Here is a 22,569-nt window from a genome sequence, read left to right as displayed (position 1 = left end):
CAACAAGCGTCTCGAAACTGCGAAGCCGGTGGGCTTTTCGCGTGGTGCTGTCGTGAGCATCTACGGAAAGTGGTTGAGCGTCGTTGAAAGCACGAGTAGGCGACAAGTTGTAGGACGTCCGCGTCTCATCACGGAACAACGAAGCTGGAGACCTGCGCGCTCTGTAAAACAGGATGGGCGGACACTGTTGCTGCAGGCGCAAGTGTTTCGGAGCTTGCCGTTCAACGTGAGCTTCACAGCACATGACCCGTACGTGTTCCCAGGTTGAGGAAGCGATACGGTCAGTTACGATACCGTGCACATTGAATAATCGAGATTGGACCGTGGATCAGTGGAAACGGGTCGCGTGGTCGTGTCCAGCTGAGCAGTAACTCGAAACATACACTACGGCACGATCGCAGGCCAATGGATACAACACTCTGCTATGGTGGTATTCGCCTGGGCTCCTGGGATCTGTGGCAGTAATCGGAGGCACCTTCACAGCTGTGGACTACGTCAACATTATTGCGAGCAACCTTCTTAATGCAAATCACCGGCCCACAATTTACGTATTTGCGTGATCTGTGCGTAAGACGTCCGGTGCCTTATGCTTCCGGAAAATACCAAGTAGTTCTCGAATACATGGCAAACAGAATCGCTTGATGGGCCAACAACTTGTTTTGGCTCGTGAGTGACCTAGTTATGGCTAAAGGACATAAAATAAATAACTGTTGGCGTAAACTCTTTATAAAAACTTCGATGATTCGTTCTCTCACCGTGTCTGAGAGTAAACAAGCGGCTTCGAATGTCTATTTGGTCTGTCCAGCCTCAGTGTTGACGAAACATATTTCCAAGCAAGTGATTTCTTCTTCTTTGGTGTCTTAAAACACGGGTATATATCGGGTGGTAAGTAAAGCTCTCCATACAGCGTCCGATGCGTCTGTATTAAATTCTACAGTTGAAGATTCCGAGGGGATAGTTGCAAACCTATTAGATCGATAACATATTCTCACTATCAGGCCAGGGACCCTTACTTGTAAGAGATACGGCCACATAGTGAGCTAACCGACACCGGAGTTTAGAGACGTAAGAAGTGGCCTACGCAACAGGTTCTGCTACACACTGCGAATGAAACAAACTAAAAGATGCGCAGCGGCGTTTTTCCTATGCACACGAGAACTACAACAGCCCATTACCTACACTCCATCAGACGCAGAAAAGGCTGCAACAATGTTACAATTTGCACCAGCGGAATAGTGCGTCCGCATAACAGCGGATTCCCTCGCGACGCTCTCGCTTAATGGAAGGACGTACCGGCTTCAAATTGCAGGCGCAATCTTTTGGGTCTCAGACGTCCCCGACGAAGTAACTACTGCGGGAAGCGTGAAATTTATGCCAGGTGCTACCTGCGTAACCATTGTGAGTACATAAAGTGAAAGCAGGCAGGCGGGGACTATGGCGGAGGAGGCGCGTGAGAAACACAGCAGTCGCCGGCTCTGCGCAAGAACGGCCCCACATAGTTACCGCGTGTAGCAAACGACTCGAGAATGCAATGGCCGGCACTCGCAAAAACGTTCAGCCAGCGGCTTGTTACTAATGGCGCTACAGGCATGTAGACTTGCGCACACACACACACACACACACACACACACACACATACTCCAGGCAGACTACACACACGCTGCTACGCTGGCGCACGCGCGCGATGTCTCCCCCCACCAACCTGCCCGGTATATGCGGAGACGTATGGACACAATCTCGCTCAACTAGAGCCGTAACGCAGCAGGGCGTAACTCACCGTATAGTTCCGTCCGGTAGTGGAGCAGTAAGCGTGCACAGAGCAAAGGAATGCATGTAGTGAGACACAGTAGGGAGGAGGCAGAGAGAGCCGGGGGCGGCATGCGCGGCGCGGCTCACCTGGTGACGTGGAAGACGCCGTCGTCGTCGCCGTCGACGATGGAGAAGACGACGCTGGAGGCGCCCTCTGGCGGGGCGAGCCGCGCCACCGTCGTCCCGGCCGGCGCGTCCTCCCGAACGTGGACCCTGCAGACAAGCACACACCGCTCTCACGTCACCCGCATTCCATAAATTCGTTTCAGGTGGCGACCACTGAGCCGCTGCCTGTTAGCACAGTCGCTCAGAACGCAACACGACGAGGTGACGTGTAAAAGGTCGTAACAGCTCATTTCCTGGCCGCGCCTGCGTGCTCTTCTGAGGCTACGGTCTACACCGAGACGGTATCCGCGTGAAGGAAATTTCTTAAGCCTGAATGTGAAGGGCTGGTCTTTCCCCAATCCTCCTAAATGGGTACTGGAGGCGACCTATGAAGGTGGCTCAAAGGCGAGCAGTTTTCCCAGGATGATAGGCGTTTCCGTGAAACTGCTGGGAGTACACGTTTCAAAACCACTGGCAGCAGACAGTATTCTTCAGTGGAGTGACTAGCGCGAGCGAGCAATTGTCAATGAAATTGCCAGCATGTGACGTCAGCGGCTGATTCGCCGAAAGCCCCGAATGTTAAATAATTTTGTGGAGTGGTCTAGAAGTGGCGAAGTCGAGGAGTCAGCCGCCAGTCCTCGGTGCAGTATGTTCTTTGGAACGGAAGTAGTGTTCTAAAGTGTGTTTCTGAAGTCAGTAGTTGGTAATTGTGTAACTACGAGAAATGGTATGTACACGACCATTTCATTGTAACTGGACAGAAAATTTTTTAGCCCTGTAATTTTGTAAACACAAGATTAGAAGCCATTCGTCATTTATGCAAAGATAGGTAAAGAGATCTGAAGATGGGTGACACAGTCCGAAACCGGTCAGATTAAGATGATAAAAAAGCAATAAATGTATTTTCTACAAATAAGGATGGCGTATAAGCCGTGAGGACAAGTATGTCCATTTTCTATCATGTCAATTAGCTGAACAGTTCACACGTTAAAATTCGTAGGCCAGACGGAATGCCTCCATGCACGTCTCGGAAACCATGTCCTACAACGAAAAAGCTTTCATGTCCACATAGCTGTTGCTATTTTTGTTGGAAGCAGGTAGATATCGTGTACAGACACTTCCGATGGTAATTCTTGTAAGCACTGCATTTTAACAGGAGACGTATAAGTGGAATCTTGAAAGTGTTGAGAATGTAAACCTAAGCATCATTTCATAAATACAAAACATTCTCGTGTATCGTTTGATTCCTTTATAGAAGGTACCCCAGCAAGAATTGTCGATATTCAGGCATATGACAGGAACGAACATTAGAAGCAAAAAAGTGCAGTAAAGATGGGTCTAGAACGCATACGTTAGGAGCACCTGTTCCGTAGAAGAGATGCGTTTTACAGTAGAGAAGGTGAAGAAATGCTCACAGCTTATAAGGTATGCATTTACAGAAGGTATTTGTCGGGAGCGTATCGTTGTACGGATGTGAAAGCAGCTCAAACAAGAAGAGAATAGAAGCCTTTGAAATTTACATCTACATCTATACTGTGCGAACCACCGTGAAGTGGATAGCAAAGGCCACGTCCCATTGTACAAACTTTTAGGGTTTCCTCCCGTTCCATTCACGCACGAAACCTGAATTATTCTAACGTTATCCCCACGATTCTTATGCGAGCGATTCGTAGGAGGTTGTAGTGTGTTCCTAGTGTCATCGTTTAAAGCCTGTTCCTGACAGTTTGTTAGTAGACTTTCTCAGGATAGTTTACGTCTGTCTTCAAGGGTGTGAGAGGTTCAGTTTCTCCAGTATTTCTGAGATACTTTCCGACGGATGAAACAAAGTGTAACTATTCGTGCTGCCCTTCTCTGTATTACGCTCAAAATCTACTCGGTACGGGTCCGACACACTCGAGCAATAGTGTAGAATCAGTCTCACGAGTGATTTGTAAGCAATTCCCTTTGTAAACAGCATGTGGCGCCAGACAAGAATGCTGAAGATTGGACGAGTGGACTGAGTAGCTAATGAAGAGGTGCTGAATTGAGTTGTGGCACAACTCGGTTAAAATAAATGATCGGTTGATAGGACACATTGTGAGACACCAGGAAGTCAGGAATTTAGTAGCGATTGGACGTGAGGGGAGGGTGGGTGTAAAAGCCGCAGAAGGAGAGGTGAACACAGTAAATGTACGTGGGCCTTCGGACTGAAGACCCCAACAGACACAACATTACGTCCGACATTAGGTGGTATTGACGGCGACTCACCGGTACTCGTCCTGGGCGAAGCGCGGGCCGCCGCGGGAGCCCCGAGAGATGGTGACGCGCACGGCGGCCACAGCGGACAGCGGCGGCCGGCCGGCGTCGGTGGCGGCCACGACGAGCGTGACGTGGGGCGCCGCGGGCGCCGCGCTGCCGTTGGCGTACAGCGTGCCGCGAGACTCGTCCACCGAGAAGCCGCGCGCCGCCGCCGCCAGCGAGAAGCGCACCGCCGCGTTCTGCCCCGAGTCCGCGTCCGTCGCACTTAGCGTCAGCAGCGCGCGAGACGGCTCGCTCACGTCTGAAACAGGCCGGCGGCACCCGTCAGCCCCAAACACTGGCGAGCAACAGAGAACGGGAAAATCCGTGCTCGGTTAGACGCGCCACAAAGCGCACATCACATGCCGAGCAAGTGTTAAGGAGACCAAGTAGCTAAACTCATCACCCTCCCGTTCACACAAACAGTACACGCAGTCTGTCTCCGAACAGAGCAAATTCTAGTTGAGAAATTTGTGAAAATGCTGCCGAAGCGTGTATCTGAGGCGAAACACGGTATTCACACAGTGAGATGAGAAGAAACGGCGTAAAAACCATATCCGGGTTGGCCCGCACGCCGACCCCTCGTCGTTAAGCTGCCGGATGGATTCGATCCGCGACCGGCAAACCTCCCCGCCCGGAGCGGTCGTATTAACACGCACATCACGACTGCGTGCAGAGAGGGCAAGTTTTCGTGGCGTCGCTTACTTCATTCTTGCCTTCTATCCGTTGTACAGAGTGGACATTAACAAAACCGGCAAACTGACTGGAAACGGATGAAAAAAGGTGTTATCAGAACGTGTCCGTAAAAGGACGGTGAGCGTGCAGCGACGACAAATAGTCCCGGAGCACACTACTGAGCTACATCGCATCGACTTTAGAACAGGTGTTCCAAGTGCTCTCCTTACGATGCAATGCACGTGTTCACGCGACGCATCACGAATTGCCGCACTTCAGAGTACACCATGTTGGCGGGCCACTTGCCTGGAGCTTGCACTAGGGTCCGTCTCAGTATCCTTCAGAACTCTGTCCCGCAAATCTGGCGTACGCACAGTCCGCCGTCTCCCTGCACGTTCGTCTCCCTGAAAGGGCCCGCGAGCACACAAACGCCCAAAAAGTACCTCAAATGTTGTGTGGTGCCGTCGGTGTCTGTGAGGGAACTTGTTCTGGTTTAGCCGTGCTGACTATCGACCGTTTCTAACTGCTTGCCCGTAGGGAAACACTATCTCGGCTTCTTCAAAAAATAGTTCAAATGGCTCTGAGCACTATGGGACTTAATTGCTGTGGTCATCAGTACCCTAGAACTTAGAACTACTTAAACCTAACCTAACGACATCACACACATCCATACCCGAGGCAGGATTCGAACCTGCCACCGTAGCGGTCGCGCGGTTCCGGACTGAAGCGCCTAGAACCACTCGGCCACATCGGCCGGCTCGGCTTCTTCGCGATGTGCATATCAGACTATTGTGTCGCTTACAGTACGCTGCGTTAATCACACAGCCTGCAACACACGAGGAACACACGACACGTCGTCAGAGGAACTTTCGTCTGTCAGCGCCTTCTACCGTGCCAACTATGCATTTCCGGACACATGTTTATTGGATCTTTTCTCCTCCATTTCCAGTCCGGAATCCCTCCCTGCAATTTGTAGGTTTTATTAATTTTCACCCTGTATACACTGGCAGTGAAAAGCACGAAATGAACCACTATCGCTGAAAAAAAAAGTATATGAAGAGACAGAGGAGAGTGGACGTCTGGCAAAAATTTCTTCGGAAAAGTACCTTCTTTTAGACTTTCAGAGGACGAACATTCGTTTCGAAATTGAGATTGAGAGAAGATAACTGCCAATTCCTAATAGAGTACGTTCAACAGAAACTTTGGAAGCAGACATTTATTACTTCTGAGGAGTTAACGGACACTGGTCAACAGAGGTCTGTAAAACCCTATACTTCTGGTACGTAAACAGGCTCACTGCCTCTACCGTTTCCCTTCGATGTCTCAATGACATGCCTTTCTCTGCGGCAACAGTCTTCTAATGTGCACGGATATAGAATTGCCTTCGTTTCATTGGAACATGCAGCATCAGGATGGGGGTAGCGAGCCTAGACACACTGCGCAACTTGGTTCAGATGGTTCTGAGCACTATGGGACTTAACATCTTAGGTTCCAGACTGAAGCGCCTAGAACCGCACGTCCACACCGGCCGGCTCTGCTCAGCATCACGGACGCGTGTGCGATTAAATGGACGTGTAAAAAAGCACTTCCGCCAATTTCATTCCAAATATCGAAACACCAAATCTTTAAAACGATTATAAAATGTTTACACAAAATCCACGGTACCTTAGGACGGGATGTGTCTGTACTAGCTATTTAAAGACATTCAAAAGTTGCAGAACCGTTACGGACACAAACCTTGTGCCGCAGCATTGTCACGTGTCTTTAGGAGCCAATGTATGTAGGCGACAAAATACCTGTTCTGCAGTTACCACTTAAACTGGCGAACTTACAACTACTCCCCGACTACGGCCTTAAGATCATCGACAGCTTTTGGCACAATAGGCGTATACTAGTGAAAATCGAGGGGCAACGCTGTAGCCTCAAGGTTCTCACAGGCGGCATTCCTGAAGGTTCTGTCTTTTCTCCACCACTCTTTGCCATCTGTGTCAATGACATTCCGCTATTGCCTCGGCTGTTGCTTGCCCAATTCGCGGACGACACCGTCTTGCTGACCACAAGCCGGAGGGTCAACGCGGTCTTCGCTCGCGTAAAACGTCATCTCGCCATGGTAAGACACTAGGCCAACGAAAATGCAGGTACTGTCAATGCAGACAGGACGAGAGCGATGATCTTCACTCGACGCCGCTCGAATTTGACAGACAGCTGATTCTTCACCATCAGGACATCCCTTGGAGCAATCACGTCAAGTACTTTGGGAGCACATTCGACAATGAGTTACTTTTCGAATCGCATGCACAGGATAATAGGATCAAGATTTCATGGCTCATCTGCAAACTACACCCCCTTCTGGCCAGCTCGCAAATGAACGTCAACACGAGACTTCGTGTTTACGGGGCAACAGCCTGCCCAGTCATTTTATATGGTTGTTCCACGTGGGGGACAGCCAGGTCCTCTAATTTGAAAAACCTTCCGGACTCTGCAAAATCGATATCTTCGACTCATTCTTGAGACGCTTAGGCGGGAAAGAATCCGTGAGCTAGATGAAGAGCTTAACCAACCAACCGTCGAGCATCATCCAACACACGCGCAAGTTCATGGACGAAATAGAAGCCCTAGGATTGACGTCACGTCCCCTAGAAAATGTTGGATCACATCAGCTCCGAGGTGTTGGCACCGCGTCCGGCTGCCTTGGGCGATTATCGAAATCCAACAGGAATTAAGGCCCAACAGGAATTAAGGCTCCGTGCTCTTGTCAAGATTTGTGATAAAGTTACATCTTGACCATCCACAAAAGAAGTCTAGCAGTTGCACAAAACCGTTTTTTGTAGTTGTGACCTAAGTTGGTAGCACTTCGTTACAACCATTAAAAAAGTTGTTGTATGCAACTGCTCACTTCATAGAAATCCTTACTCTATTACCGAAGCTGAATACTGGATTAGCTGATGTCTGTTTACACGATAAGTCCAACAATAATCATACTGCGATGTCAAAGTCAATCGGATAATCGATCACGGCATAAAAGCCACAATGCAGGCAGGTAATGCTTGAATGTTGTGTACAAATTCTGAAGACCCACGTGACAATATCTCCAGTTACCGTTATCATGTTATGTCTTCACAACCGTGTGCGCAGATATAACGTGTGTGTATCTTTGCTTGGATTTCGTGTTAGTACCCGATTTTCATTGACATCACAGAATGATTATCGTTTGTTATGTAAACAGATATGTCAAGGGTTTATGTTAAAAACTGTGTGTTTTTTATGATTTCCTTCAGTCCAAGGAACTATTTTACAAGAACTATTTTACGAGCGTTTGATCCAACAATGACTTTAGTGAATCTTTTTGACACCGAGGTAATGTGAACGTATATTTTTGTATACTGGTGTCCCAAGAGGAATGTTCAGTATTCAGGGATATGGCAGAAACGACCATTAGAAGCGAAAAAGTAGGTTTTATTGTTCAAACTTTTCTGATAGTATTCAGCGTGAAATGCAAGGACGTATTGAGAGGAAAAGTAAGCGCTTTATGTCTTACAGAGCCGCGCTGATTCCTCGGGGCAGTTCCTAATTGAGGGCCCAAAGAAGAAACATTCAGCAGGGACTGCAGCCTTCAAGTAATAGTTGATACAATTAACGACGTACTGTCAGAGTAGAGATGTTCCGCGGCATAATCGACCAAACTGCGTGACCTCTCCGGTCCGCAGAAGAGCCTAGACATTAATCTACGTCACCGCGCCGGAGATTATTTACATAGAGTGCGAGTGGCGCATTAAGGGCGGCAGCGGCGAGGCGTCGGCCGAGCCCGCCTAATTAACTGGCGTCGTCCTCGGAGCGGCGTCGCCGTCTGCGTGCGGCAGAGTCCGCCTGCCGCGGTCCCGCGCCGCCGATTCAATGCAAAGTGCCCGCGAGCCCAAAAACGAAAGCGAGAGTGGCCGCCAGAGGCGAGAAACCAGCCTCGCCAGTGGCCGCGGTTCGCTTCTCGGCGAGGTCGCCCGCCAACTTTGCCTCCGGATGCGTCCGCCGCGGAGCCTTTCGTGAGGTAGGCTGAGGCACAGGTATCTGGAGAATACCGCCAGGGAACTACATGTTGCCAGTCGGCGCTGGTTGCTCGTATGCCAGTTGCAGATATGATAAGCTTCAAGCAGCAAGGTAGCCGACGGGGAGGCAGAAAAAATATTCACTCGATGCTCCGCGCACTCAGTTATTTGTTTTATCCAAACGGAATTTCGACTAAACGGCTAACCAAGTAACTTCCCTGACGCAAGTATGATAAATTCCGAACAGTTACCTATACGACTTATTTGTAAAACATTGGTATAATTCCCGATCTGGGTTGAAACAGAGCTGGTAATACGCTATTCAGCCAAACTATACATAATTTGCAGCAGGTTTCAGAGTCACAGGAATTTTAGTTCTTCGTAATAGTACGACAAGGCCGAGTGCTGTGTTGCTTTTGAGGCTTTACTAAAAATCGCCACGAGGGCACTGAGACGACAACATCGTCTGCTTCGCTCACCAGCCCCATAAACGCACACTGTACGATGTAATTTTTTTCACAGAATTGATTGAATGGTTGGTTGGTTGATTAATTTGGGGTGGGGGGGGGGGGGAGGAGCCAAATAGCGAGGTCATCGGTCTCATTGGATTAGGGAAAGATGGGGAAGGAAGTCAGCCGTGCCTTTTCAAAAGAACCAACCCGGCATTTGCCTGAAGCGATTTAGGGAAATCACAGAAAACATAAATCTGGATGGCCGGACGCAGGTTTGAATGTCGTCCTCCAGAATGCGAGTCCAGTGTGCTAACCACTGCACCACCTCGCTGGCTTCACAGAATTGAAACGCCGAAGCATTCCGCCAGATGCTTTCTCCTTCTCAAATGGAGCCTCGGCTGCTATCTGCAAGCGTTAATTTCATTGTCAAACTGAGACAGAGAATCAACACCGATTCCGTGATCATTTGCAGAAATAACGTCTGACGAAGTGACACTTACGTTGACCGTACTTTTATTCAATGCGAGAGGCGTATCGGATACCTGTGAATGTCTCGCTGTTGGCCATAAATGCTGCTGGCGGAAACGTTAATCTCCTTCTCGACACTGCTCGTAATCATTTAATTGTTCTGTCCGCACGTAACAACCAGTTTTCGCTTCTCAGTTTAATATCGCTACTCCATCATACTGGTCCAAAGCCGTCGATCCGTAAGGCGATACCAGTGGATGGTACCATCAATTTAGCCGGTAATTACACTTGAATGGCGACAGCGCCCTGCAAGTGACTCCCGACACAGAACGGATGTTCCGCCACGCTGGGAAGCCACGTCCGAAACTAGTCCACGCCCAGCTATTACATTATTTGCTTGCAACGTAGAGCCCGACTGACGTGTTCCACGAAATTGCCGTACCCCGTGCTGACCGCGTAGTTTCCTTTGTGTCGGCTACCTGCTGATGGCCGAGGTGGTGGCCAGAGAGAGAGAATGTGTCAGAGGCGAACGAGTCTACGTCCTGTAGACGTTGGCGCCCAGGCGTCTGCGTTCGGCAGCCAGCCCTCGCTGCGGACCGAGAACGTTTAAACAATAACTGCTGTTCGGTGCGCCATACATGACGGCTTGGATTTTAAAGGGCGAAGCTCTCGGAGAGAGACTTAACAGTAGTGCGCGGTGGGTCTTTCTTTCCAGTTTCCGTCAGCACGAAACAGATTTAGCTCTTTGGAGCAAGAATTTTATACTTGCTGTTCTTCATGAAAAGAGTATATTATTTATGACGAGGGAATGAATTCTAGGATTTTTTTTATTTACTGCTATGCAAACACAGAGTTATGCACATTCTTATGTGTAACCACTGCATGAATTAGGCACAATAGAGCATGATTTATAAAATTTGTTATGGGATTTAAGAATGCATGGTCTGGTTTCGATGTGAATTAATGTAGCCTTCTCACGTTTCCTGCCGCATGGAGCGGTTAACTGTCCGCCGACTACTCTTCGGCCATTGCCAAGTGGCAACTAACTGCCACGTCGTTGATGGCCTCGTCTTCACATAGCTATTTGTCATACTTGACAGCTTTCGACTTCATAGTGGCTATCACTATCAGTATCATCTATGAAGATGGGACGGAACCTCGATATCCATTTTTGAGTTCCACAGTCTTGAACACGGCATATATCAATTCAGTAACCTACGAGTGAGCAATAGAGTTTACAGTCGATGGTTTTTAGGTTATGAAAAAGATTTAGACAAATCTCTTCTACTTGCATGGTAGTAAAGAAGATGTAAGACACGTGAATCTGAATAAGTGGCGAATACACACTAGCGATACTTCCCAGAAGAATCACACAACAAAACCCAGTATATCGCACCGCAGCTAACTACGAGAACACCATGAAGTGGCAAACACAAGAGCATCTCGCGGCTGTTGGAGATGATTCCTCTATTTAATGTGGCACTGTATACACATTGTACCAATATGCCACAAAAAGAAACAGAAAAAACTATGCCATAGGATGGTAGTCATTAATATATACTACCATAATGCTTCCTGAGAATGTGTTAAAATGGGTCAAATGGCTCTAAGCGCTATGGGACTTAACATCTGAGGTCATCAGTCCCCTAGACTTAGAACTACTTAAGCCTAACTAACCTAAGGACATCACACACATCCATGCCCGAGGCAGAATTCGAACCTGCGGCCGTAGCAGCCGCGTGGTTCCGGACTGAAGCGCCGGCCGGCTAATGTGTTAAAGATGTGGTACGTTAATTTGGTCGATTCCTAGAATACAGCAGATAGTCTGGAAATTCTTTAGAACTAAGAGAACCTGTTTGCTTTCAACAGAAGTGATACTCGCAAATGGATTTCGATCCGTGTTTTAGCAGAAGATATAAAGCAAAAAGATAAACGTGTCAATGAAACGGCTGGAAAGGTGAAACCAGGAGACAACAGGCTCCGGTTTTCAGAGTACACTGACAATTTCATTGGTATTATCAATATCTCCCTCCTTCTGGAGGGTGCTATCGTCACAGGAGTTACTCCGCTTGTTTCCGCTAGGTCAAATGGGAAAGTTAACATCTTGCGGACACCGAGGTCATTCAAGTTGTACCACAATCTGGGGCGGAAAAAAGTGGGGAAGGAAGATGGCCATTGGCTATTTTTCAGTTCTTATTAGCATTTGCGGGAATTGTTTCGAGTAGAAGTGTCCACTGAAAGAATCCGTAGTTAAAGAATCTGACTGGTATTGCCACGGTGAACAGGGAGAACATGACCGAGTGCGCATCGATTTGGCAATTCAAGTTGGTCGATCTACAGTTAGCAACTGAGCAGAACTGACATCAAACACTGTACTCTGTTTCTGACATTTGGGGGACAGAAAGAAAAAAAAAACCGACTGCAATGAAGGGTGCTATGCGTAAGAGTAAGGTCTTTATTCAAACATAACTGGCACACGGGCATAAAGAAATATACTTGAAACAGGAATAAAAGTTCCACACACAAAATACGCAGAGCTCGACGATGATTAGTTAAACAGAGTTGGCGAAATGCGGCTCTTTTTTACATCGTGATAAGCAAAATAGTTCATTTTTTCTCGTTGATTTACTCCTAACTATACGAACGACAACAAAATGAAGTATAAGAATACACAGGACAAAGAAAAGACAAAAAAAGAATTAATAAAGGACGCCAAGTGTTGGAGCGGGACAGCAGAAAAGTGACTGGGTCGGCTTAGGCGGCTGTAAAACACTGCGGCAGACATTTGTGAGCCCTTTCAGCTTAAATGAGGGAGAAAGAGAGAAAAGAAGCGTTAATTCGTGTTGCTTTTAATTTAGAGCACGCGAGCCGTGGCGAATTGCGGTGTGGTTTATGGCGGCGGCCCACTTGGGGCAGTCTCCATTTTAGAGATGGCTACGGTACGAGGAGCACGTGTTCCAGCCTACAAGTAATCAAACGCATAGAGACGGAAGGTCACCGCTAGTCTAAGTTTCCCTTCTGAATCTGAGTAGGTAGAGTAAAATAAAATCGGCCCCGCATTTAGAGTGCACGAGCACTGCTGAAGGCTGTGTCTACGATTCTTATCACTGGGACGAAAGAGCTATTGATATCCCAGAAAACATTGTCAGGTTTTCTGCTGTGTGTGGTGTAAAGGCCTACGATGTCCTTAGAGACAGCACTGTACGAAACAGTGCGTCGTTGCTGGACACTCGTCACTAATGGTTTTAATTGTCGATGCCAATGTGGCCGTTGTGGCCGAGCGGTTCTGGGCGCTTCAGTCCGGAACCGCGATGCTGCTACGGTCGCAGGTTCGAATCCTGCCTCGGGCATGGATGTGTGTTATGTCCTTAGCCTTTTTTGTTGTTGTTATTGTGTGGCGAGCACGGGGCCCCAAGCTATTGCAACACCTACGTTCTCTCTCGTGCTGAAATCTCTCATCTCAGACTATCCTTCCTTTCCTTATTTACTTTATCATAATGACAGCCTTTGATGTCGGCCCAGCTATCCCCTACGTTCTGGTTTCCTTTCTCGACATCTTCAGTCATTTACATTACATCATTTCTTGGCCGAAGTAATTTTTGGTCCCCTTCTCAGTTTGACCTTCATTCTCCAAATCCTTTTGTGAAGTGTGACAGACTAGGGCAGAACACCTTAACTAGAGTCTACTGTAGGCAGTGTTCAAGATTATCTGCACGCAACAACTGTGTAGACTCGTATATGCGCTTAAAAGCCAACGTTGCAGCCAATACAATGTGGCGGAGTCGTTATGTATCCTTTCGGTGGAGCCCCTGACACCGCAGGGGCTACAATGCTCACGCCCGAGCAGCCAACTTCCCACGTATGCCATGAGGACTCCCAGCAACGGTCATCATGCCAGATGACTTTTCCCATGGGTCGATGACTCCTGTGGAGAAAGTTCTTGATTTGAGCAGGACGTTTTGCACGTGAAACAAACCAAATTAAACCAACCCAACAGCCGCCGTTCTGATCCGAGCGTCTCATGAGACGAGTACAGAACGTTCATTGTGGGCAGTTACAATCCTACTGCTTCCGCTACCCTGGCTCCCTCATGGGAAGAGGGACAAGCCAGATGTTTAGGAGTGAAACAATTTACCCAATACTTAGTGTGTACGGCCATTATTTTTTATGGAACACAATGAAGATAAATTCGAAGAAGCTGAATCATTGGAAAAAATGTGGAATGAATCATTACTAGTTAAACGATGCTCTGCTGTACAACGTACAGCTCTTCAGGCACGTGAACGTCTGGCTGACACACTACTCATCATTGCTCCATACAAAACTTTAAATATGGGCCAAGGAGTCATTTTCCACCGAGACCTTACTCTCTTCTCAGACGAGGAGCTACAGGCCAATCTTGAGCAATAAACTGTACATTTGTCTGATACGTCCAAAAGGTCCAAAGGGTATAATAGAATAGATACAGACACATGTGTGACGTGGAACCATAAATCTCACTGCCCATGAAGTGCTTCCGATGCGCGCACTGTGGTCATTTGTCACCCCACTGCATGGCGGGGCGAAAGTGCAGAAACAGCAGACGATCATCCACAAAGATATTTCTCATGAAAACCTGCGTTGGAGTGTCAATTGTATAGAAGATCATTCTAATCGCTCAGTAGTTTACCTAGATACAAGAACATAAATCTCTTGGCCCCCTGTAGTAAACTGAGGCATCAAAAATATATGAATTCCACATCCTGTTGACATGATAATCAATCATACGAAAGTCACAGCCATCACCCACACTACCTCGTGTTTTTTTTTTTTTTCAACCAGATCATCCACTGTCCTCTTCTCTTGCGGTTCCTGTGGCAACAGTCACAAAAGCTCTTCCAACTCCAGAAACAACAGGGTTGCTCCCCCCAGAGGCCTGACGGCAACTAATGGCTGAAGGAACTGCGGCCTCTGGGTGGCAGGGCTGCCCACTGTTCAGCTGTACCCGCACTGGCCCTTTCACGAACCTCAACCACTAAAAGCTGCAAAGGAAGAGGAAGAGGAAGAGGAAGAGAAAGACAGAGAGGATGAGGAGGAGGAGTAGGAGAAGGAGGAGAAGAATAATCGAGACAAGACTACTCCAGTGACCTTGGACGTGCCAGATGACCTCCCCCCTCCCCCCACGCAGTCAGATTCCGAACCAATGCTCATTGATGCGGTTCGATCGCCATTGGTGAGTGATAGTGACTCTGAGCGATGACGAGTCTTCCTGCCATTTTTACATCTTACCTGGGCACCTGTAATGTGATCAATCAGTAGAACTGTAACGGATAATACTGTCACCTACCAAAGCTACAACACTTTTCCCCCTCTTCTTCAATTTGCATAGCTCTACCAGAAACATATTTCACCAATAACCATTCCCCGTATGCTCCGTATTTATCGTGAATTCTGTCTAAAGTCTGCTGCCGCTGAGACGGAATCTGGATGGCTCTATTCATTGGTTCACACAGACTTTGTGAGTTGATTCTCCTTCGTACCAAGTTGGAAGCAATATCGGTGTGACTGCGAACGACCTCAGCGATCACTATTTGTAATATTTATTTACCTCCAGCAGGCCGCTTACTAACAATGAATTGGCCAGCTCAATCCAATAACTGCCCCCACCCCCTTTTCTCCTGCTTGGGACTTCTTTCTGGATAGCTATTGTCGCTGCAATTTTAATCTTCTCCTCTGCTTTATTTCTCCCATTTCTGATAATACTACAGAAAGCTTCAAATATGCTAAGCTGATGAACATTAGTATTTCGCTTTCTAATGTGCGCTCTGCTTTTGTACTTCTGTAAACGGGAAGGGCAGTTGCTGCACCGCGGACATAGTTGACTCTTAGGGCGCCGACTCACCGGGCAGCGTGGCCTCATAGTGGGCGCGCGAGAAGGCGGGCGCGTTGTCGTTGACGTCAGACACGGAGACGGTGAGCGTGGTGGCGGCGCGGTGCGCCGTGTCGGAGGCGGCGACGCGCAGCCGGAACTGCCGCCGCTGCTCGAAGTCGAGGCGGCGGACGAGCGTGACGCGCCCGCTGAACCGGTCCACGCTGAAGAAGCCCTCGGCGCCCGGCTGTTCCTCCAGGCTGTACGTCAGCGGAGGGTTGGTGTCCACGTCGTTGGCCGTCACCGCCGTCAGCACCGCGCCCACCTCCGTGCCTGCACACACCACACGGCCCGTTACACACCCGCCCGTTTCGGGCGACCTGTGTCATCTAGAAAATGTCACTGACGATATACACATTTATTGTAGTGGTGTGCACGTAACAAGGCAGGTTCGGGGTGACTTCCAGCGGCAATCTGCATCAGGGGAGGGCAAGAAACCACGTGTCTTATAAACAACTGTGACTGAAAAGTCACCGTTTTTCACATTAACAAATTTACAGTATCTGGCAGCAATTTCAGTCACAACTATAGGTAGTTTTTAGCAACAAGAACCTAAAGTAGCATTTAACACTCAAATGCGTGTGCCATGTGTTTGGCCGGAGTTCGTACTTCTTTCTGAGAACCATGTGTCACGTTGTCTATTCCTGCTGCGATTTCGGTGACGATTCGCAACTAGAGATCGCAGGTAACAACTAAAATTAGCATTTAACATTCCGCCCTGTGCCATCTCTTGACCGACGTTCGTACTTCGTTCTAAGAACCTCGTGTCTCGTGCTATGGATGTACAACCCAGCTATGATAGTATAAATGAAACAAGATGCTAGTATGTTCCGCGGGAATTTTACACTTAGTGTTTTGATATGTTTGGCTATAATGGACCCTTCGTGCCTGTACCAAATCAGAAGGTAGCTGGCCAATACTTGTGCCTGCGACACTGTATGCACTCGGAAGCTCTTAGTGGGGAACAGTGCACTTCAAGAACATGTAGTAAGTAGAAACTCAGGAAACCTCGTTCCAAAAGAGCTCTGACTAGTCAGTCTGTAGTTGCATAGTTCTGGCGTTGTTACCTTTGCGCCTTGTTAACTTACTTTGCACAGCCGCACTTCTATTTCACTCTCTATGTGAATAGCCAAAGTTTAGGCGTTATTTTACTTGTTTCAGTGATTCTCTGTGCCGTGACGACTTTCGCGCTCACATTCCGCTTGAATCCGTGGCATTATATGTATCGTGTATACTCTCGATTTGTTAACAGGTTACAAAATTGGACACAATGCTACACGTTTACAGTTACTTGTATGCATCTAATATTTTTAAGTACGTGTATCCTAACAAGTAACAAAATGTTCAAATGTCTGCGAAGTCTTATGGGACTTAACTGCTAAGGTCGTCAGTCCCTAAGCTTACACACTACGTAACCTAAATTATCCTAAGGACAAACATACACACCCATACCCAAGCGAGGGCTCGAACCTCCGCCATGACCAGCCGCGCACATTCCATGACCGCAGCGCCTGAGATCGCTCGGCTAATCCCGCGCGGCTGACAAGTAACAGAGTCTATTGTTACGTACCTATTAATTACAATTATACGTTGTATTGTTTGTGCTTTATAATAGCGTAACCCTAAACTGCAATGGCCAAATAAAAACTTCTACAGCTACAACCGACAAATGACGTCTTTTAAAGTTTCGCATGTCCCTGAGTCTTTGCCTTCTTGCCACTGCAGTATAACAGTTGGTTGCACGACAGTACCTGCCTGCCCCGCCACTCTAGCTGTTGACCACCTAGCGACCCTACGCGCGCGAGATTAGAGAAGGCGTCTGTGCACAGGGTAGCGAGCTGCCTTTGGGGTGCGCCTCGGCGGCAGCAGGCACGCCGCGCGCGGCATGGCATCGCTTGTGCAGGAGCTGCGTGCGGAGCCGCCGTAATGACGGCATCCTCAGCCCTTTGTCATCGGCTCCGTCGCCTTGAACCCGGCCGCCCGCTCTCACTCGCCGCTCTGCCCTTCCGAGTTGGCAGCATAGTCTGTCCAAATTAAAAGCGTATTCGTAGGCGCAAGCGTTTATTTATAGGAAAGTGTAAACTACGATTGGAAACACAAATTAAAAACAGTTATCTGCGGCAGTCATTTTTATTTTCTTCCACGTATAACATAATAAGTAATATACTTTTCCCCTGTTCTCATAAAATCTGTAAGCTTCTCTTCTCAAATCGGCAATATGCACTCCACTCGTCACTCGCCACGATTCCTAAATGGAGGCACATGCTCACTACTTACGAGGGCGTGCCTCAGACTTTTTTTATGTGAAAACGCCTAAAACTAACAACAAACGTTATGAACAGTCTACAAATTTTTTGTTAGTGTCTACGAATTAATTTATTAACGCGATGACGAACATTTTTCTCCGAACGAGAGAGCAGTTATTTTGACTTTGTTGAAGGCGCCAATTCGGAACTGTGTGGTCCATTATCGATGACAGCGAAGCCGAGGGGTCTGCTTGTACGTTGTCTGGCATTATCGTGCTTGAGGAGAGGGTGCTCCGTGTGTGGACCAACTCTTCGAATTCGAAACTCGACTACGGCACGGTGTTTCTCACGCACCGGCATAGTTACGTTACACACTGCCATGTTACACGGTACAATTTGGATGTCTCTAGCGGCAGAGCGGTGCAAATATGTAGATGTGAAGAATAAAGATGGAGAATGTTATTAACGTTTGCTTTTTCTAAAACAGTTGTAGTTGTCAGGTAAAAATAATCAGAGGCTTTTCAGCACGCCCTGATACGCTCTGGCACGGAAAGGACGTCACGTTTTAAAGTTTCGTCAAGAGCGACGTCACTGAGGATGAAACATTATCTCAGTTGTACAAAGATGGAGCATGAAACACATGTAGGTGTGTAGATGGGATCATAAAACTTCGTAAAACCAACATTTGAAAATCATAGACGCGAACATAAATCTCCTTTGTTCCCTATACAAATTCAATGATTTAACCACTGTGTCAAATACTTTTGTATTTATCTTGGCGAACGCTACATAGAACATACACTCCTGGAAATTGAAATAAGAACACCGTGAATTCATTGTCCCAGGAAGGGGAAACTTTATTGACACATTCCTGGGGTCAGATACATCACATGATCACACTGACAGAACCACAGGCACATAGACACAGGCAACAGAGCATGCACAATGCCGGCACTAGTACAGTGTATATCCACCTTTCGCAGCAATGCAGGCTGCTATTCTCCCATGGAGACGATCGTAGAGATGCTGGATGTAGTCCTGTGGAACGGCTTGCCATGCCATTTCCACCTGGCGCCTCAGTTGGACCAGCGTTCGTACTGGACGTGCAGACCGCGTGAGACGACCCTTCATCCAGTCCCAAACATGCTCAATGGGGGACAGATCCGGAGATCTTGCTGGCCAGGGTAGTTGACTTACACCTTCTAGAGCACGTTGGGTGGCACGGGATACATGCGGACGTGCATTGTCCTGTTGGAACAGCAAGTTCCCTTGCCGGTCTAGGAATGGTAGAACGATGGGTTCGATGACGGTTTGGATGTACCGTGCACTATTCAGTGTCCCCTCTACGATCACCAGAGGTGTACGGCCAGTGTAGGAGATCGCTCCCCACACCATGATGCCGGGTGTTGGCCCTGTGTGCCTCGGTCGTATGCAGTCCTGATTGTGGCGCTCACCTACACGGCGCCAAACACGCATACGACCATCATTGGCACCAAGGCAGAAGCGACTCTCATCGCTGAAGACGACACGTCTCCATTCGTCCCTCCATTCACGCCCGTCGCGACACCACTGGAGGCGGGCGGCACGATGTTGGGACGTGAGCGGAAGACGGCCTAACGGTGTGCGGGACCGTAGCCCAGCTTCATGGAGACGGTTGCGAATGGTCCTCGCCGATACCCCAGCAGCAACAGTGTCCCAAATTTTCTAGGAAGTGGCGGTGCGGTTCCCTACGGTACTCCATAGGATCCCACTGTCTTGGCGTGCATCCGTGCGTCGCTGCGGTCCGGTCCCAGGTCGACGTGCACGTGAGCAATTCGGCGGTACGTTTACCTGGCCTCCCGCATGCCCACTATACGCCCTCGCTCAAAGTCCGTCAACTGCACATACGGTTCACGTCCACGCTGTCGCGGCATGCTACCAGTGTTAAAGACTGCGATGGAGCTCCGTATGCCACGGCAAACTGGCTGACACTGACGGCGGCGGTGCACAAATGCTGCGCAGCTAGCGCCATTCGACGACCAACACCGCGGTTCCTGGTGTGTCCGCTGTGCCATGCGTGTGATCATTGCTTGTACAGCCCTCTCGCAGTGTCGTAAGCAAGTATGGTGGATCTGACACACCGGTGTCAATGTGTTCTTTTTTCCATTTCCAGGAGTGTATTTCCGCAGTTTCATCATCAGTGGCAATTGTCAGCATCAACTTAATGACTTCCAAACGATTAATATTCAATCATTACAAAAAAGGGTCACAATATTCAAATATTCTTCGAAATTATCAGATCAGGGGGTGTACGAGTTATCTTGTGAAAAATACGGGTGAGCAGTTGCCCTCATACGAGCTAGGACTTTACATTTCTTTGAATCCCAAGTAAAATGCTCGTCGCACAGTGGGACACAAGAAAGCTGCCCCGCAGTTCGCCTATTGAACTGGCGAGCTGACTCTAATGCGGACTGCGTGTGGTTGTGAAAGCACTTCTTCTGCCGTCATTCTCTTTTGGGTGTTCACAGCTCGCCGGTGCGAGGAGGCGGGGGGAGGGGTACGACGGATTTACTGGAGGAATTCCTCCGGAGACGGTGGCCACCTACGTCGGAAAATGTATTCGAGTCTAGTTTTCTACTACTGTGCACTCATGCCCAACAATATTTTACAACAGATACTTGCGAACAATTGATTTCGTGAAGCGTCTACCGGAAGCCACTGAAATGAAGAATCTTGAGTCAGGGCGAATGTACTGGCCTTACCAGACGCAAAAGATTTGCTTCGAGGGAAGAAAATAATGCGATACAACAAATAACAGTCGAACGACGAACCGTCCCTGATGACCTACATCTTGTTGGACCCTATCCTTCCTTGCTTGCGAAGCAGTTTCTGCATCTCCGTCTACGCCGATACTCCGCAATGCACCATACGGCGCGTGCCAGGGGGTACCACTACTCACCTCCTCTCCTGTTCAAATGGCTCTGAGCACTATGGGACTTAACTGCTGAGGTCATCAGTCCCCTACACTTAGAACTACTTAAACCTAAGGACACCACACACATCCATGCCCGAGGCAGGATTCGAACCTGCGGCCGTAGTCTCTCCTGTTCCACTCGCAAATAGAACGAAGGAAAAACTGCTGTCTGAATGCCTACGTATGAGCCCTGATTCCTCATATCCCATGTTAGTGTTCCTTAAGCGCAGTGTATGTTGGAGGAAACAGAATCGTTCTGCAGTCAGCTTCAAATGCCGGATCTCTGAATTTTCTAAATAGTCTTCCTTGAAAAGGACGTCGTCTTCCCTCCAGGGATTCCCGAAAATGCCGTAACACTTGCATGCTGTTCAGACCTACCAGTAGCAAAGCTAGTAGCAGGCCTCCGAATTGCTTCGACGTCTTCCTTTCATCCGACCTAGCAGGGATCCCAAACACTCGAGCAGCACTCAAGAATATGTCGCACTAGCGTCCTATATGCGGTCTCCTTTCGAGATGAACCTCTCTTTCCTAGAATTCTCCCAATAAACCGAAAACGTCCACCCATATTCTCTACCACAGTCGTCACACGCTCGTTTCATTTCATATCGCTTTGTGACGTAATCCCAGATATTTAAACGACGTGACTGTGTCAAGCAGGTCACTACTAACGCTGTATCACATTACGGGTTTGGTTTTCCTACTTATGCGTATTAACTTACATTTTTCTACTTTCAGAGCTAGCTGCCATTCATCACAAGAACTAGAAATTTTGTCTAAGTTATTATGTCCTACAGTCAGTCCGCGCCGATAGCTAAGTGGTCAGAGCGGCGGTCTGTCACGCCAAGGGCTCCGGGTTCGATTCCGATCTGGGTCGGAGATTTTCTCCGCTCAGGGACTGGGTGTCGTGTTGTCCTCATAATAATTTTATCATCACCAGTGGAAGGCAACGGGAAACCACCACTGGAATGACTTCCCTAGACGCTCATGTGGTGCACCTCTCTGACGAGGCTTCCTCCGTGGCAAGACCTGCCGTAAGGCAGAACACAAAATTTTTTTCCTACGGTCACCCACCTTCGATACATTACCGTAGACGAAAACACTGTCAGCAAACGACCGCAGGTGGTTGCCCACCCTGTCCGCCAGATCACTTTCTCTCTTTCCCCTCTAGTTGGTGGCACCAGCGCCAGTAATGTCTCACGGTGAGCAGTCGCTGCGCGCCGGAAGGTGTCGCAGCTGCCCACCGAGCCGACGTCGCACGTGTCGGTGGGTCGGCTGGCGAGTAAGGGCCGACAAGTAGCTGGAACGACTGTTCGCAGAGCTTCTCGCAGGAGGCGGCGGCAACAAAAAGCGACCGGCGCACGATGGGCTCGCGTGCGTAAAAGTAAAGCAGAAACCGACCACTTACCCGAAATAGTTACCGGACAGGTAAGTACCTCATGCAAGGATTTACGGCGTGTAATGTGGTGCGCCGGGGGAGCGAGGAGCGCACAGCTGCCGCGGAGCGTCGTCTGGCGGCGGCGGCGGCGGCGGCGCCCGCGCCCTCTACGCTCTCTAACGAATGGGTCGCGCGACTCCCACGGCGGCGAGATCTCTCGCCTGTCCGGTTCCCGCGGCCGTACGCTGCAGGACGGGCCTA

General features: G+C 48.7%; 1 protein-coding gene across 1 annotated transcript in view; it reads right to left on the bottom strand.

Annotated features, from left to right (window-relative positions):
- LOC126278940 (protein dachsous) overlaps positions 1-22,569 on the bottom strand; it is a 287,615-nt gene that overhangs the window by 14,598 nt on the left and 250,448 nt on the right. The window contains exons 22-24 of the mRNA XM_049979218.1: positions 15,708-16,007; positions 4,162-4,453; positions 1,897-2,022 (exon numbers count right to left, since the gene is read on the bottom strand). Of these exons, the coding sequence (XP_049835175.1) occupies positions 1,897-2,022; positions 4,162-4,453; positions 15,708-16,007 (718 nt within the window). The remainder of the gene's footprint in view (positions 1-1,896; positions 2,023-4,161; positions 4,454-15,707; positions 16,008-22,569) is intronic.

This window comes from Schistocerca gregaria, chromosome 6 (genome assembly GCF_023897955.1).
Source record: "Schistocerca gregaria isolate iqSchGreg1 chromosome 6, iqSchGreg1.2, whole genome shotgun sequence".
In the NCBI taxonomy this organism is placed as follows: Eukaryota; Metazoa; Arthropoda; class Insecta; order Orthoptera; family Acrididae; genus Schistocerca; species Schistocerca gregaria.
Note: the sequence above shows the minus strand (reverse complement) of the source record. Positions and strands in the feature narration are given on the sequence as shown.